This window comes from Anopheles cruzii, chromosome 2, assembly GCF_943734635.1.
Source record: "Anopheles cruzii chromosome 2, idAnoCruzAS_RS32_06, whole genome shotgun sequence".
Lineage (NCBI taxonomy): Eukaryota > Metazoa > Arthropoda > Insecta > Diptera > Culicidae > Anopheles > Anopheles cruzii.
In genome coordinates this window covers 32,339,063-32,354,572 of record NC_069144.1, presented here as the reverse complement: position 1 = coordinate 32,354,572, position 15,510 = coordinate 32,339,063, and the positions used below count along the sequence as shown (strand labels likewise).

Here is a 15,510-nt window from a genome sequence, read left to right as displayed (position 1 = left end):
AAGTCACTACTTTCTTCTAGGATGCTAGACTAGCTCGTATTTGAGTTCATCGCACGGTTGAAAACAAAACTTCTAGCTTGCTTGCGACATCTCGGTCGGAGAGTTTGGGATTCCGCTTGAAACAACTGATCACCCGTTTCGTCGTTTTTGTGGTCTCCTGGTTCCGACTTCCACCTGATCCAGTCTCTCTGACTGTTGTCAAACGTTCTCCGAATACTTTTAATAGATTGGTGACCGTTGATTTAGCCACATTCAATAATTCGCTAACTTGGCGTGCGAGTTATTCAGATTTTCGCGCCGACGGTGCAAAGTTTTGAGACGATGCTCCTCTTGTTTCGACGCCATTTCCGCAAATGAAGGCCAAATGCCAAAATCGAATAATACGTACGATTCTAGACAAAAACATCTTAAAAAAGAGATATGTACAGGATTTTTTGATGCACTATGAAAAATAATACGTCAAGTGGAAGTCGACTAATTTTTGACCCAAACACCCTTTAAAAATCGTACATCCAATCGTACATTTAAATACTCGTACATCTTAAAGCTAACAAACCGTGATCATAATGAATTAAACTCAATCGAAAAGAATAGCGATCGGTGTGAGCCGAAGTTAGTTTAAGCATGAAAAATAAGGATAACTAGGAAGCGCTAGAATAAGTATTCTTTACCGCACAATATCTTAACTATACAAAACAGTTACAAACAAACGAACATCTAATCGCTCTATCCGTGCCGGAACCGCTTTGGTTCTGTGGCACTCGCCAAGGAACGAACGAAACAGCTTGATACCATTTCGATTTGACGAAATATTGAAACTGTCACCAACGTTATGAATAAATTTTGCCGGAGCCAACTCGCCGCTTACCATGGCACGTGTTGCCGAAAGTCCGCCGCTTAACACTAAAGCACATGTGCCACTTGACTATGCGCATAAATTTCCATTGTCGGATTATTCACATCATCATATTCATTGAACATCGATTCTTTAAAGCTGTCCGCTGTTCTGCGATGTCGCAAACTATCGTTAAAAGAAAATTTTCTTCCCACTTGGCGGGACCAGCGATGGCTGACCAAAGGTAGCGGCATCTTATGCTGCTGCGATATTTCAGAACCACATCCCGTCCTCCGATACATGCCGAAGTAGTACCGATTCGAACACGGAGCTCTCGCCTCACACACAACTACGACACGACCAAGCTTTTTTGTCTAGGACATGCAGCGAGAATCGAGAAGTATGCGAACGTTCGTTCGCTCGTTCTGCGCACCGCTCTAGCTGATGGACAACAGAAGTTGCTCTCACTTTGATTGTGGCTCAATTTGACAAAGTTGATTGAACAAATTTAATTTACATAATCTACCAGAGTGACAAACTCGGTGTCAAATGAAGCAAAGAAATCCAGCAAAAGGGGAACCGTGCTCCACCGAAGCCCATGTATGCCCAAGCATTTATGGCTACAAATAATATCTGTTTGATATAGAGCCGAGAGGCAATTACGTAAACTTAAAGCTTTCACAATTGAATCGGTTCTATAATTGGCACAATCGTACCAAAAAATTAAGTTGGTCTATTTGCAGTAAGGAAAGAGTTGCGATATTTTGCTTTCATGCTAACTTTATTCACTTGTCCAAAAAATTGCTGCCCAATCCCTTAGATTATGTTGATGGATTACACTTATTTTACGGTAACCCAACTCAAAACCCAACTTGTCATTGATTAGTGATGCTACTCAATTACTGTTTATGAATGTTTACCAAAGTCTTGCACGTGACACTCGGAAGGAGTTTATATACTCTACTCTGATTTGATGTTTTTTTTTACTATTTACACATAACTTCTGGGAAAGGGGATTCAGGGATTTCACAAGCAAGGGTCACCGGTTAAGACAGGTGTCCAGAAATGCAATGAATCTAATTATCTGTCATTCGTCGTAGTAACGAGATGAAAGCAAGGAAAAACACCTACAGAAGGCATATTTTTATTTCGATACCTATTTGAAGTGCACCGTAACCGTGCACCATGGTCAGGTTAGATTGGCCGGATCATATCAAAACCGATTCCTAGCCGGTACATGCTCTCTAGTCCTGATTAACTTCTGGCTTAGTATCAAATTAATTGGAATACAGCACTGCCGTTCGAGTGCGCCATCTCTGGTGCAAGATTTTTGATCAATACTTTGGAATAGTACTGTTGTCCCACTCTTGGAGTGGGATTGTTGTCCCTCTCATGGGAATCAATCTCTTGAGCTGTGGTATAGGAGAGGAATAAAATATCATTTCATTTCCTTGAAAGCACCAGAAGGGCTTCGATGAGTGACGGGTGGTGACCTATTCAGTTCCTTTAAAACGTAAACCCTACGATAACAAACCATAAACGCGTTACGTCGTGTAACCTGCGGGTGCCTACGGGTGTAAGTGCCTTGAGCCATCAAACGGTTGTACTGACGTTTGTAATTTCCTCATGCAGATTTGAAGTACGGTATCTGGATTCCGCTGGAAAGCCCGTGGAACACATGTCTCGCTAGGCTCATTCATCTAGTCTATCAGCGCAACGCATTGATACAGACCACCAGAGACCGCCTTCTTGCCATCAGCAGCTGAACTGATTCACAGCCGAGAAACATTGTAATTACGTTTCGGGTTATGCATAAAGTGAAACCTTTTTGTCATTTTTCGCTACTTCGCACGCATAGGACTGCGAACAACCTGAGTGCTATCCATGCTGCGCTGCGTGCTCCGTTCGTGCTCTATCCGTACGTTTCCTTCCTGTAGACGCACACTGAATGTAAATACATATCACATCCCACAACGGATGATGGATAATAAATTCGAATGGAACTCATCTATCAATCAGTATTGGACGTAATTAATGTATGCGGACATGTGGCTGCTCCATGATGTGGTTCGCGATTCACATTCAGGATCCACCGCGAATACCCTTCGTTCTGGCAAATTTGATGAAAACCCTGAAACAATTGTCTTTCACTAGAAACGGGTTTTCAACCGACGAACTCAATGCATTAAACTCATTTCTCCGGTGAACAATTACTGTGGGACGCCGAGAATGTTGACAAAGTTCAGCAGGAATCTCGCGTTGGGCGTGCTGCGCATTCCATTAAAATCTTTACAAATTATTTGCTGATATCTTGTGGTTGATCAGTTTTTCACAACTTCACATGCATCTATAAAAACCAAATATTATCTCGACTGATTGGTGCCCAATTTGCTCACGCCTTTAGCATCAAGTAAGTGTAGAAATCTTGTAATTTGTAATTTGTAATATTTATATTTGTGACCGGGAGATAAAAAATTGTATGTCCGGATTCGTTGAGAGTCACCAATAAACTACTTTGAATAATCTTCGATTGCACGGAGAATGCACGGTCGATGAATACTTGATAAAATTTTTAACGCTGCTCGACGAAGCTGCTCGACCGTGCTGCTTGATGGTGCTGCTCGACTATTTGATAACATCATGACGAGGTCGCTACATGAGCATCCCAATTTCACCGATATTGCTCTGTTTTCAAGGCAGCTTACCTTGCCCTGGCTAACTACCATATGCACATGTAAATTTTCACGAACCCGCAACGGCGAAAAGCAAACGCAAACCCTTCTGAAAATATCCTGGTACTGGCGCTTCGCAGGCTAGGGCTCAACCCGTCAATCAGGTGAAATGAATCGGATTTCCTATACAGTTAGCCAATCCCAAACTGCATTCCATATTCGGACCGCATTAGCGTTCCTATAGGCATTCTTGAGGGAGGTTAGGATTCCCATTTATACACCTTTCTAATGGGCTTATTGCCATCCCAGGTACGCACTATACAGCGCCCAAAAGTCGTTGCAGAACGCATCTCTGAAATCCAAAAATGTACGCAACAGGCCGTTCGTTCACCACACACAGTCATGCGTCAAATGGTCGGCATGGCGTAGTTACCACGGATTTACTAATGGTACGCATTCTTAAATCGGATTTCATTTCTGTTAACAATTATTCGCTAGTCCTGTGGCCGCGCCTAGAGGCCTCGTTGTAGAACCATATGCACTTTGGCTTTACCACTCCATTGTTGCGGGTAGTATTTGAAATTGCATTTCACTAATAATAGTCACCACAGAATTTGCCTTCTATTGATGCAAACTGTTTTCACGTGGTCAATATTCTGTTAATATTCAATATCGAAGCAGTCGATCGTGAGATAATAATAATAAGCATTGAATAATGGGTGTTATGTTGCTCTGAATATTGATAACATTAAAGTGTTAGAATAATAGCAAATTTAATAGTAAGAAGTTCCCTTCCAGTTCACGGAGAAACCCGCAGTTATTTACTTAACAATTACAAACAAATATAATATTGCAAAACTCATTCGTTACTAATACTGGAAAATGACCATTAGTAATAGACATTATTCATGATTAATAATAACTTTAATAAACACAAAACACTTACCAACCAACGCGAGTATGACAGTCAGTAGAGGTGCCGCAGGAAACCGGACAGGTATGTTAAACTCGAGCATTTGAAGTAAATCCACTGTAAATTGAAAAAAATAAAAGCATTTAAGAACAAAATTCAATCACTAAAATGTACTATGAACGTTGAATACTGTTAATTACTTTGAGTTAGTATTTCGAAAACAATGTAAATTTAACGAAACACAACTATAGTTATCGACGTAGCTAGGCAGAATCAAAACAAACTCCCCGAAGGCAAAGGCGATCAAAACAACACGTAAATGATATACTTCTATCGATAAATTCGTCTCATTTGAGCTCACAGAACCATACCACAACACTCACTGCCGTGGTCAATGGTTCAATAGCAAACAACAACCCGTGCCTCGAAAGTGCCACAGAGGTGGAAAGCAAATAACGGTAATTTTCGGCCAAACGAGACATGGACCAGGACCAGATACGGCGGAAGGAAGCGGACTATCATAAGGATGTTCATGTAGATGGACAAACGCCTGCCTGTAGCCGAGCCACACCGAAGACAATGGCTCCAGATCGAAGAGCAACCGAAAAAGCGCACGGAGGAAGGTAAAAAGAAAAGGCTTCATAGACACGTAAACAACGCCACAACCTAATTACACACATTCATGTCAAATGGCTATCATGTTTCACTTTCAATTCACTTTAGCTACATTTTCATGGTAACATATTGGATAGGAATCCTTTTTATCAACGATCCTAGGCTGTGAGTAGTGCCTCTCCGTCACCGTGGACCGTCTAGAAAGCGACGACAATAGATAAAAGGTGTGCTCCGTCCGAACGTTAAAAGGCGGTTGCTTACATCCCCCCGGGCGGGCGGTAGGTTGGTTTGTGTGGGACGACAGGTGTTAACCCCAACGTGTACTATCGCTCCCCAAGCTATCAATCCTACCGCCGGCCCGGCATACACCTAGTGGAGTAACAATGGCAGCCACGTGTGGCTGGAAGTAAGTCGATGTGAAAACTTTTATTTTCCACAACGGCTATAACAAAAACGCACATTACACACAAACAAAACATGATATTATACACAAGAAAGCGAGAGACTAATGTGACGAAGATGCCAACAGGTGTATGCAACCCTAGGATAGGGGACGTATCGTGCAGTGGCAAATGCTGATTATATGAAAAGACTTCAGGAAGTTGTCGTCCCTTGGAAGACAAAAAAGTCTTCACGAGGTGTCATCCGAGGTGTCTCGGGGAACTGAGGACACATCAACAAAGCTCACATACAGCAGTACACGGGGCAATGTGTTCATCATCATGTGTTGGGGAACCAACCGGAATGAGATCAAATCTTAAAGCACAACGACGATGTCAGAGTTCGAGTCGTTTAAGGTTAAGCTGATCCATACACGACGGATACCATTACTCTGACCATATTGCGATTCTGGGTTGCGTGTGAGCTGACCACTTATTGTGACCGAAGCCATATTAACGGTGCTCGAGTGTAAACAATCCGTAAACGAGTGGACAGCAACCACACGATGCTGCTACGTTTCGCTCGGGAACGATGGAAGGGATAATTTACTCGGCCAATTCATTTCGAACAAAACTTTTTTTGTTTATTTTTCGACGCAGAAGTAACACCACTGCCAGGCTCCCAGCGACCAAAATGGACGCTTTTGGCGCACCGAACCGTGTGTGCGTCTCAAGGGAATTTTGTGAGATACGTAAGAAGGCCGGCACCGGCATTGAAATGTTTCCCCGAACTGTTAAAGCCTGTCCCTGGCAAAGGTGTACCATGTCGCAGCACTATTACTGTTCTATTTTGTGTAACATCTTAAGGGTATCTGAACGATACGATTATAATTGTTGTAACAATGCTTGACATCTGTTATAAAAACAACTTTACTACTAACTAACTAACATAAAAAGATGAGACAAATTTTAACTAATCGAGTTTACAGCATAATGAACAAGTAATTATTAAACTAATATTAAAAAACACATTGACATTTTTGACAGATTGAACGTTTAAAATACATATTTAATAATACATTTGTATTTGAAACATCGCCATGACAAGAGCTTTTCCAAATGTATCCTTCCTTTTCGTTCAACCCATTTACCACGTTTTAATAAGTTTGCCAATGAAAAAATGTTCCATTACACAAAGTCGAAAACGATTCAACAATCGCTTCTAACGCGTCAAGAAAAGCCGGGCTTCGCCATAGGAAAAGTGATGCATCAAATGCATGCTCTTTGCCAAACACCAGCCATAGTACTTTTCTCCGCAACTTCGTTTGCTGTTTCCTATTCTGATAACCAATCAATTTTGGTAACCCTGGCAACTAATATCTGTATCTCACAATCAAATCGTCGGAGCTCCGATTATGGTTTCACCTTCGACACAACCCGGGCGGCACCTGAATGGTGCTGCGGCGAACATCTCGTCAACGTCATTATTCTCTGCGTGTCACATCATTATCGACCCGAAGAGCACACAACACTAACAATAAGAGAAACGGGCGGCATGGCGTTGCTGCCAACGCAGATGGTGACGATAGAATTGCAAAGGTTGATAGCGGAAAAGGACAGTCTGAATGTGGGTTAACATGAGCGTCCAATGGAAAAAGAGTGCAACAAAAAAAAGCGGGTAAGGGATTGGAATACCATGGCAAACCATCAATATGTACAACAAACTATTCGTTCGTTTGGCGCCACTCGATCATGATTTGGTTTCATATCGATCCGTGTTTTCTTTCGTTTGGTCCCCAGCTAGTCCCTAGTTGAGCGCTTATTATCGAAAGGTATCAGATTGATAAAAATGACCTTCGTTTGAGGCGGACTTTCGACGGTTTCCCTTGCCGTAAAGACTTATTCAACTTAAATGTTGTTTATCGCCCTTTACTACGAGCACATACGTTGCTTCACATGACATAGTATGTTCTTTTAAATAAACTAAAATTTAAGCCTTATAGAGTTTACTAGCAGGCCCGGCGAACTCTGTTTCGTCCCAGAGGCAATGGTCCCCCGGTGATAGGAGCAGTCCGTAACGCTCGCCCCTGTATCGCAGCTGGCCATGGGTTCGATTCCCGATTCCGGCGTTCCAGGGGGGTTGGCGCGGGACTAACAACCCGGCCCGTAAAAACGAACGTTTAGAAAGAGTATCAGAGATTAACATTGTCGCTGGTTGGTGCAGGCTAAAACCGTTCAGCGGTCGTTGTCCAATAAGAAGAGAAGCACTTCATTTCGTCAGCTGATCTTGGAATTACTGGCAGTGTTTGGCGGAAATTTCAGGACAGTAAAATCATTGCCCCTCCAAAACATCTCGCAACATGCGCCAAACATCTCGATTATATACGTCATTAGTGAGCTAGTGAACGCTGCATTAGTGAGAAAGAGAAGCCAACAATTGTTTTCTGTTGCTCGCTCTGTCTGTCCCATTGCAGTATATGAAAAAAAACACATTGTGCGTATTGTGGCTTCATTGTGACGCGATCGGATTATAAAAAGTATCCTATCTGGGGCCCTTGGATCTAAGCTACCTCCACACCAATTTTCAGCCAAATCGGTTCAGCCGTTCTTGAGTTATAAAGGGAATAACAATAACGCGGTACTCTTTTATATATATAGATTGGCAAATCAGTTAAAGGAATGCATTTAGAATCAAAGGGATGAAATAATACATTATATGATTGTTCGAATCGATTTGTCATAATTTAAACACAAGTTCAAATTAAATGAGACACTAATACATGTCTTTGAAATGCATTGCAAGCGCCGTGAACAAGCCTGGCTGGCTGAACGCTATCCTGGCTGGTATTGTGCGAGAAACACTCTTGGGACGAGGGAGCGTTTTTGGATTGATGGTAAACCAAATTATTGTTTTGCGAATCATGATTTTGAAGTATCATTGCGTATGTATACTCGTAACTCTTCAACGTACCCTAGCCTTTTAGAACATTCTGCGATACGTTGGGTACAAAACGTGGAATCATTGACTAATGCGACCTTCTCTTTAATGGACTAGGCTTTGAACCAAAAATGGACTAGGCATTGAACATTATTTTATTTCTATTCTTACAAATATATGCATGAAAACAGATTAAACTCGGTCAGCGAGCCACGGTCGACCTTGGACTCAACCTCAACAACTAAAGGGATTCAACATTCATCCTGACAAAAAAGTAAATCCTTGATTACTTTTGAATTACTCTTGAATCTCAGGAATCGCTTATCGCCAGACATGAGTGTTTGTATCATGCATTTGATAATAATACAATTTAATAATATAAACAATTTTAGAAATATAAGTTCAAGTATTGAAGTAGCAATTTAAAGAGAGAATATATCGTATAGAACATATTTTGAAAATCACCGAATATAGCAATTTATCCTTTTTAAAACATTTACATGTTTTTATTAACGATTTTTTCTAAATTTTATTGTTATTAGAACGGACAGAGCTGTATTAAAAAACGATAATAATCAGATATGCAAAATTGATTATTTTTTTCTCAATTTCACCCCAAAGTAAAATAATAACATATAAGTGCAACCATGGAGTTATGAGCAATGCAATGAGTTAACGTCACGAGCAATGGATTAGCGAAACAGGCGGTAACGGTCAATTGGAAGAATAGTAGCTGCTGGTAGAACTAAGCTGACACATGCATGTATGCATTCTACCAGCTAAACATAGGCATAATAAATTTAATTGTATTGAACACTCTGATTTGAGCCGTCATCCAATAAAGACGTTTAATTATATATTGCATTTTATTAAAGTGCAATATATTGGCAATTCTTATTCTCTCTAACATAGTTAATTTCAACTAACTACAACTAAGCCCTGTTAGCCATAGTGCCGTAATAACATCGCAATAGTCATGTTGTAAATATGTTTATCTGCCAAAACTGCAAACTTGATATTGCTCGTCCATTTCCACAGTGTTAAAACCATGTATGTAAATTATGAAATAATAACATCTAACAACTAAAATCTACTAAAAGTGTAACAACACATAGTGAAATAAATATGTTCACAGTGAAGGAACCTCACCCTTAATTTCATATCAAAGCGTTCACCAATTATACACATTTAAACTGCAATAACTGTCTTGCACTTTGCACACAACACCCAAACAAAATTTGCGTCTTTGCTTTTGTTGCCCGTAAACAAGAAGTCATTGTTGAGTTTTTGTAGGCGGACTTTTGAATGGCTCGAAATTCCAATCAAAATTCGATAAAATGACCCACTAATATTACTTATCTTCGGCGAGTTTTATAAACACATACTATAACTGGGGCCAGGCCAGACGAAGCCTAAATCCGAGCGTAAAAATATCAAATCGATCGTGCTTATGTCGAATCGAATATGAATTCGCTGACTCATAAACGATTTGACGTTAAAGATTAATTTCAAATCGTTTTATTACGCTTCGTCTGGCCCCCAGTTATAAGTTGTTCATATGATAAAACAAATCTCATTATCATGATAGATGATAAAACAAATTTTATAAGCATACACAGAAATCTGACTCAAATCTCTTCTTATTTGGCGCTGCGAGGACTCAAATCTCACTTTCGTTAAATATTGTAACTTTGTGAAACAATAAGGTAACTCGCTATACCACAAAAACCAAATATAATATTTTCAACATTAAACTTACCAATGAAAACAAAAATTTGGTGATGCGAGTATCGGAGCAGCATGGAAATCGAAATCGTCTAAAAGTAAACAAAAACGAATAAGATAAAATTCAATTCACATCGGTGGCAAAAAGCGTAACTTACAAACAGAACCATAATGGAGAAGGCAGCCGTATACGATCCGCGTCCCATCCACCACATAGATACGAACCGGAAGTGCTCGCCAGTGATGACATTTCGCAAATAACCCTTGTTATCCTCCTGTTCGGCTAGCACCTTCACGGAGGCCATCAGTATGTCGTCGTAACCAAGAAAATGTTTCAAGATCAACCGACTGAACGAGTCGCCGAAACATTCGTTCACATGCGGATCGAGACGCACCACATGAACCGGAATGTTCAATCTCTGTCTCGTGGCAGCCGACAGACGCAAAAACCCATATTCAAGCGAATATTCCACAATGTATTGATCAGCTGCCAAAACTGTGGGACAAAAGTGCCGGGAGAGATGAGAAGGGAATCTTTATGGTTCTACTTTGGAAATCTTACCAGCGTTACGCAGCTTTTCCATTACGGGAACGTTCGACTTGAGACCTTCTTCGCCATTTTCATCACCAGAAACATGGAGCGCTTTCATGATCGTTTCGTTCGCATAAACAATAGTATCCTGCCTTTCTCTTAACGTTGTCACGATCGGTGGTGTTTTACGTTGCCCGTCGTCACGAAAAGCGTCCATTTGGCGAGCTTTGTCGCCCGGAAATGGAGTACTGTCTATTGTTACCTCGGTGAAGTTTTCGGTGACTATAAAATTGTCCGGTCTCGTCGCGGTGTAGATGTCCGACGTCATCTGTTCGTAATTTACTTTCTCCCGGGGCATTGGGCTACTATTGGAGAAGCTATGTGGCAAAGAGTCAACGTTCGGTTTCTGTTGTTCCTCTTCGTGGGGCAGAGTCGTTGATGGGTCGATGCTAACCATGCCGTTCTTTAGCGTATTGCGTAGCACGTTCACATCTGTATCATCCACATCAGATGCTTGCGTGCCTCCGTCGAGTTCACTTTGGCTTAGGCTTAAAATTTCCACGCTAAAAAACGGTACGATTGAAAAGAATTTTAACTCGATTGTATTGGCTTCCAATGCCATCACTGCTGAAATGCTTACCGAAGTATTCCATCACGGGGCCAATCATTCTTCACGTGCTCAAGGCATGTTGTTGGTGTCTGCGAAAAGCGTACATGAATGTACGCCAGGATGAAAAATGCAGATAACGCCTTAAGCAACATCATCAGTTCGATGGCACGACGAACAGGTCTGGAAGAAATGAGTTCATTAGACTTTTACATTCATTGCTGTATTGGCTATTCCCTTACCGTGGAATTGTCTGTGCATAAGCGATCGCTGTTTTGAAAAAAAGAGCGTGGAACAATCGATCTCGTACGTTTATCAACGGGTTCTAGAAATATGCACGGAAATAACGAAGACACGGTGCCAAATTAAGGATTGAAACAGAATTCATGCAAAAACCATTGCATACCTGCACGTTATTCCTGGGTCGTGTGGGATTTATAAGCGGGGCACCCGGGATGGGATTGTTTTCCGGATTAACATCCGGTGGCAACGCGTTCGGTTCTGCCATCCTCTGGAAGGATATTACCAACTGCAGACTTGCCGCTCGATGCTCGATGATATTAATTCCGTAGAAATAAGTTTGGCAAAACCGTGAGCACACCACCGATTGTTACAGTTTCTGTACTGCCCTCGAGAATTTTATTTATGACACTGAAAAGAAGATACGAGATTCGCCTTTGACGTTTCATGCTTTGTTTACTATGTTAAAACTCTTCCATGTTTATATTGTGGCTGACGAAACTTGATGGAACGGAACGTAGCATACGCCCAAATTGGCTGCTGTTAAACTAATTAATGTAAACCATTAGTTAATGAGTAGATTATTGGGCGCAAGACCGGCAACATCATACATTTAGCGCAACCATTCATCCAATTTCAAGCTCTTCTACAGTAAGATTTCGACCTTGTGACGCCTTTCGACACTTTTGACCGAAAAATGTAAAGCAGGTGTACTGGTCGTTGGAACGAAACGGGGAACTACCACAAATTACTTATTTATTTACAACACACTTTCACTCGCACAGCACCTATTAAATCGAGTTCTTTGCGGACCGTTCACTATCGGTTCGCCACATACTTAGATAGCACCGTGGCCCCAAATTCGTGGCCCTACGACAACAGTTTACAATGGGCAATCCTTTGCGGCTGGTCACTAGTTTCCTGGCGTGTTTCATTTAGGTGTTTGCACCCGTTCTTACCTTTCGACGCGTATATTCGCATCGATTGCGCTCGCTTCCCGTTTGCTCCGCTAATTTACTTCGAGCAACTTTCGAGAGTACGAAAAGTTGTTTTTGCCAACCCGTGTGTCATGTGTGCGATTTTGACAGGCGCGTCAACGTTTGTTTAGTTTCTGAATTTTTGTTTGTAATCCTTTAGTTTCTGTACTTTCTGACCAACCTTTTTCCGTTTTGCGTTAAAAAAAACATCAGTAACACAACAAACAGTAACAACTGTAATTTTACGCGAAACAATTGAATAAAGCGAACCAAAAATAAAATAAGTGAAATAAGAAAATATGAATCTTGCAATTTTATTCATATTTATACATAAAACATGCAAATTTTTATCCAAATCTTGCATTTCTAAAACGAAGAAAAAAGCAAGAAAATAGAATGAAATTATTCTCTTTTCTCTCTGTATTTTTTATTCTCTCTCATTTCTTGCTCTCTCTGGTTTTGATCGATGACAGGTGTCAAAACAAAGGATGTTTTGTTTTTGGCTCACAGACTCATTTTTTTTGGCTCACGCTTAGACATTTTCAAAAAGGCAGTTAGTACTTGTGATTGAACAGTTTTTGCAAAACATCTGTTTATAAACATTCAAACCATTGAGTCGAACAGTGTTCTGCAGTATTTGTCCGGGCATAACCACAAACATACGGATAAAAACAGAATAAACATGACCATGGTTTGGGACAGTTCAGCGTGGTGCGTTTCGATTGCTTTATTAGCAACCGCTGATGTTAATTTTCACTGGTAATATGTTAAAATATTTATATTAAAGTATGCGCATTTAGTGGATCTGATAGGTCAAATGTTAGTTCCAAAAGTATAAATGATTCGTGAACCTCATAATGTGGCTCCCCAAGGAGCCACGAGCTTTCGAATCGCCGGCGTGCCGTCGACGCGGACAGCAAATCGACGGTCTGCCGTCGACAGGACTGCAAAACGGCCTGCTATCGACGGCATGCCGTCGAAAAGCAGTCCCGGCGGACTGCAAAACGGACTGCTAAAGCTCACCGTTTTGAAAAGGCTTATTTTATGGCGAATAAACTGTCAGGCGTTTGTTTGTTTACATTAGAACGGTGCACGGTCTGTATGTGTGTTATGTGTGTTTGCCAAACATTTTACGCAGTAGGCTTCGACGGCGGGTCAGTGTAGTTCGTTTCGGTTAAGTTCGTTGGATGTTCCGTGTTATGAGTTAAACTAATCGTTTCAACAATTATAGTTATGTGCACCGATTGATGTCTTGTTCTATTTTAGCTTCGACATCGGCCCATCGACAAATAGTAAAAACGCCGTCAAGCGTACCCGGCCAAACCCTGCTGCCGCCAGATACATACACAGCGACTGTACCCGAGGGCATGAATGAATGGTGTATTGCCATTCATTTGGTTTTGGAACGAGCATTTGGTGTGCGGCGATATGTTTTGAATCAGTTCAAACATTATAAAGGTAAGTAAGGTGTAAAGAAATGTATTTAATGAAATGAGCATCTGTTTCGTTGCAGGTTAGACGAGTGCTGGATGACTTGGAATTGAATGAGAACGATGTGCGCAGCAACTGCCAGGGAATCCAGCCAACCAACTGGACAAAGAGGTATGACAAGAAAAGTGGTATGCGTGGCGAGGGTGTTGCAGACATTCCTGCGCCAAAGCAACTGTACGGTCGGTCGGTACGGTCATGCATGAGATAATCTATCAATCAGTAGTTCGGTTCAGTGGATTGTGAATCAGTGGATCAGTGGTAATGTTGCAGCTCACTGTATGGGCCCTTTGCTGTGAGGTCGTTAGCGACGAAGGGGACCTGTTTTGAGCACTGATAGTGGGTTAACGCCAAAACGCGGTGTTCGTAACCCGTGACAAATACTCCAAAAAAAAATGCCGCCAGCGAGCAATTATAGTTTGCTTAATCTGGTTTTTTAGCGACACTGATCGTCGTTTGTGGGCCACATGGATTCACTGATCGTCAAACGTAACATTAAACTGAAATGGCCAACCGTAAAATGGTTTTCGTTTGATGTTCCAGGTCCCCGTTGTAGCGCTAATGTTTATTTACTTTATGTTTCGTTTTAGAACACAAGCCTGTCATGGTGGGACTGGACAACGCCGACAAGACGACCATTCTGTACCAGTTTCTGATGAACCGGTGGTTCACACGAGCGATCGGATCGAACGTGGAAGAAGTACGCATGCAGTTTACCAGATAACCAGTGGCAACTTCGTAAGCCGCTTACCGGTGACGGGTGTCCATTTGCCTCGTTTCTCATTCATTCGCCGTGCCGCGTATTTTCGTAACGTGCACCACGCAACTGTCATAAGTTCATAGTCACAACTGGTTGTTTGTTCTTTTCACGCGCCTCGCAGATCGTGTGGAAGAATATCCACTTTTTGGTGTGGGACCTCGGCGGGCAGCAAAGCTTCGGGCCGCATGGAGCATCTACTACACAAACACAGAGGTGAGTAGGCGCCCGGACCTGCCCTAAGGACGATGGACGATACAACGGAGTGTACCTACGGAGCACAAACCGCTTCTGACACCAAACTCATCTATTTCGTCGGATTCGCAAACATCGCCGATTGGCAGAGTGTTGTTGTTGATCTGATGGGTAAACCGAACCCACCTCTCGAACGATAGATTGTAATGTAATACGTGCGTAGTAATAATATTGTAAACCCGGCGATTGTGCGTTCGTCGCTGGGTAACGTAACTAAGTTTGTATTTTTAAAATAAATAAATAAATAAATAATGAAAAATTATGTTACTGGTTTTTGCTATAATAGATTTAAATATTTGAAATGAGCTATAATTTTAACAAAGCTTTGCCATAATGAGCTTTTGTAGCTATAAAATGAGCTTTTTTGACAATAGGCCGTTTTGCAGTCCCGTGGATAGTCCGTTGGACGGTCCAAAGGACTGCAAAGCTGCTTAATTTTGCCGTCTTTCGGACCGTCCAAAGGACTGTCCGAGAGTGTCCGATGGACCGTCCATCGGACTCTGTATCGGACATAGTTGCTCCTTGGGCCAGCACTCGTCTACCCTGCAACGAAACGGATACTCATTTCACTAAATA

The 15,510-nt window shown here is 41.6% G+C and overlaps 1 protein-coding gene and 1 pseudogene across 1 annotated transcript in view; one reads left to right on the top strand and one right to left on the bottom strand.

The window, feature by feature from the left end:
• LOC128277462 (uncharacterized) overlaps positions 1-11,753 on the bottom strand; it is a 47,683-nt gene extending 35,930 nt beyond the window's left edge. Inside the window, exons 1-7 of the mRNA XM_053015917.1 lie at positions 11,624-11,753; positions 11,460-11,542; positions 11,251-11,400; positions 10,641-11,173; positions 10,237-10,574; positions 10,113-10,170; positions 4,454-4,537 (exon numbers count right to left, since the gene is read on the bottom strand). Coding sequence (XP_052871877.1) covers positions 4,454-4,537; positions 10,113-10,170; positions 10,237-10,574; positions 10,641-11,173; positions 11,251-11,400; positions 11,460-11,542; positions 11,624-11,725 — 1,348 coding nt within the window. The 5' untranslated portion in view covers positions 11,726-11,753. The remainder of the gene's footprint in view (positions 1-4,453; positions 4,538-10,112; positions 10,171-10,236; positions 10,575-10,640; positions 11,174-11,250; positions 11,401-11,459; positions 11,543-11,623) is intronic.
• Positions 11,754-13,814: 2,061 nt separating this feature from the next.
• On the top strand, positions 13,815-14,922 carry LOC128278895 (ADP-ribosylation factor-like protein 5B; annotated as a pseudogene).
• The last annotated feature ends 588 nt before the right edge of the window (positions 14,923-15,510 follow it).